Here is a 1,584-nt window from a genome sequence, read left to right as displayed (position 1 = left end):
AAGAAGCATAGACAATGCTACAAGTAGCATAATTTTTTGAAAGGTCCACTAGTACTATAACCAATGAAAACAATAGCATGCTACAACAAAATAGCGCGGACCTTAAAATATGCTATTAGCATGTTATATCGCGCTATAGCGTGATATTAGCGAGACGTTATACAATAATATATTTAGCAAGGTCATTCTCAATATGCTATTAGCGACGCTATAGCGCGCTATTCTTTTCAATGACTATAACACTGTATGATTAATTAGTAGTCTATCATTCTCCAAGCTAACTACCCCATGAGTGAATGAGGCCGACCTATAAATACGTCGTCGTCGTCTAGTAGAACAACGAAACGCGAAGAGCTCCACCGATCACGACAATGAAGAGGCTGAGGTTTGGCGAGGAGCCGGAGGTGGATGGTGCCGCCATAGCCCATGAGGTGATGCTGCTGCTCGCCGCGCGGAGCGCCGCGATGGGGGGCGGCGAGCCGGTGGCGCGGCCGCGCGCGTTCGAGTGCAAGACGTGCAACCGCCAGTTCCCGTCGTTCCAGGCGCTCGGCGGCCACCGCGCCAGCCACAAGCGGCCGCGGGGCGATCCGATCAGCGAGCAGGCGTCGGCGCCGGCGCCGGCGCCCGCGAGGAGGCACGGGTGCACGGTCTGCGGCGTGGAGTTCGCACTCGGGCAGGCGCTGGGCGGGCACATGAGGCGCCACCGCGCCCACGAGCAGGAGGGGAGCGCTCACGAGCCGGTAGTCGCCGAGCGGGAGCCCGGCGAGACAAGAAGGGGGCTGCTGCTGGGCTTGGACCTGAACGCTGCTCCCGCTGAGCAGGCCCTGGAACTCTCTCTCTGGGCCTGACCGAACCAAGGACCGGTGGGCTGCTGTTCCTTGTGCGATAGCTCCCCTCCTACTCTTCTCTAACCTAGGGGTGTGGTGTTTCTTTCTTGTACAATATTGGTGGTTGTCAATTGATTGATTTGGATTTCCACCCCAAAAAAAAGATTGATTTGGGTTTGTGAATTGAAAGGATACAACAAGACTTTTCTTATGTTATGTCGTAAGTACTTGATTGCCTGAGTATGTACAACAGTCGACAAGTGATCATAAAACCCATAAAACATCTACACCTACTGTGGTGACAAAAAAAATTCTTGTGCGAATGGATTCCTCGTGTTTTTGTTGACCACTCTTTGCAAAACAGCCCAAAGAATTGTTCGCAATGTGAATGTGTAAAGAGTCTCAACTCCTATACACATGAGACCGCAATGTATATATTGATTAGATCGGGAGCTGGGTCGTAGGTAGGTTTACAGGTGGTTGATTGTACGAACGTCCAGAGAGAGATACATGCGAGGGATAGAGAGAAAAGAAGTTAAGTAGGAAAATATCTAACTAAACCCTGGCCTATACTTGATGCCCACGCCCACACATTGGTACGTGACATACAAGAGAAAATTTCCAACACTCTCCCTTAATCACAACTACACTAAATTGAGATTCTGCGTGAATTCTTCAAAACTTCTAGTAGGCAACGCTTTTGTGAATCCATCTGCAAGCTGATCCTTTGAAGGAATAAACCTGACCTATAACTGTT

At 49.9% G+C, this 1,584-nt stretch overlaps 1 protein-coding gene across 1 annotated transcript; it reads left to right on the top strand.

The window, feature by feature from the left end:
- The first annotated feature begins 371 nt into the window (after positions 1–371).
- Positions 372–848, top strand: LOC123101721 (zinc finger protein ZAT12-like). The gene has a single exon (XM_044523045.1). It carries the CDS (start codon positions 372–374, stop codon positions 846–848), a length of 477 nt encoding a protein of 158 aa, XP_044378980.1.
- Positions 849–1,584: the final 736 nt, after the last annotated feature.

This window comes from Triticum aestivum, chromosome 5A (assembly GCF_018294505.1).
Source record: "Triticum aestivum cultivar Chinese Spring chromosome 5A, IWGSC CS RefSeq v2.1, whole genome shotgun sequence".
Classification (NCBI taxonomy): domain Eukaryota; kingdom Viridiplantae; phylum Streptophyta; class Magnoliopsida; order Poales; family Poaceae; genus Triticum; species Triticum aestivum.
Note: the sequence above shows the minus strand (reverse complement) of the source record. Positions and strands in the feature narration are given on the sequence as shown.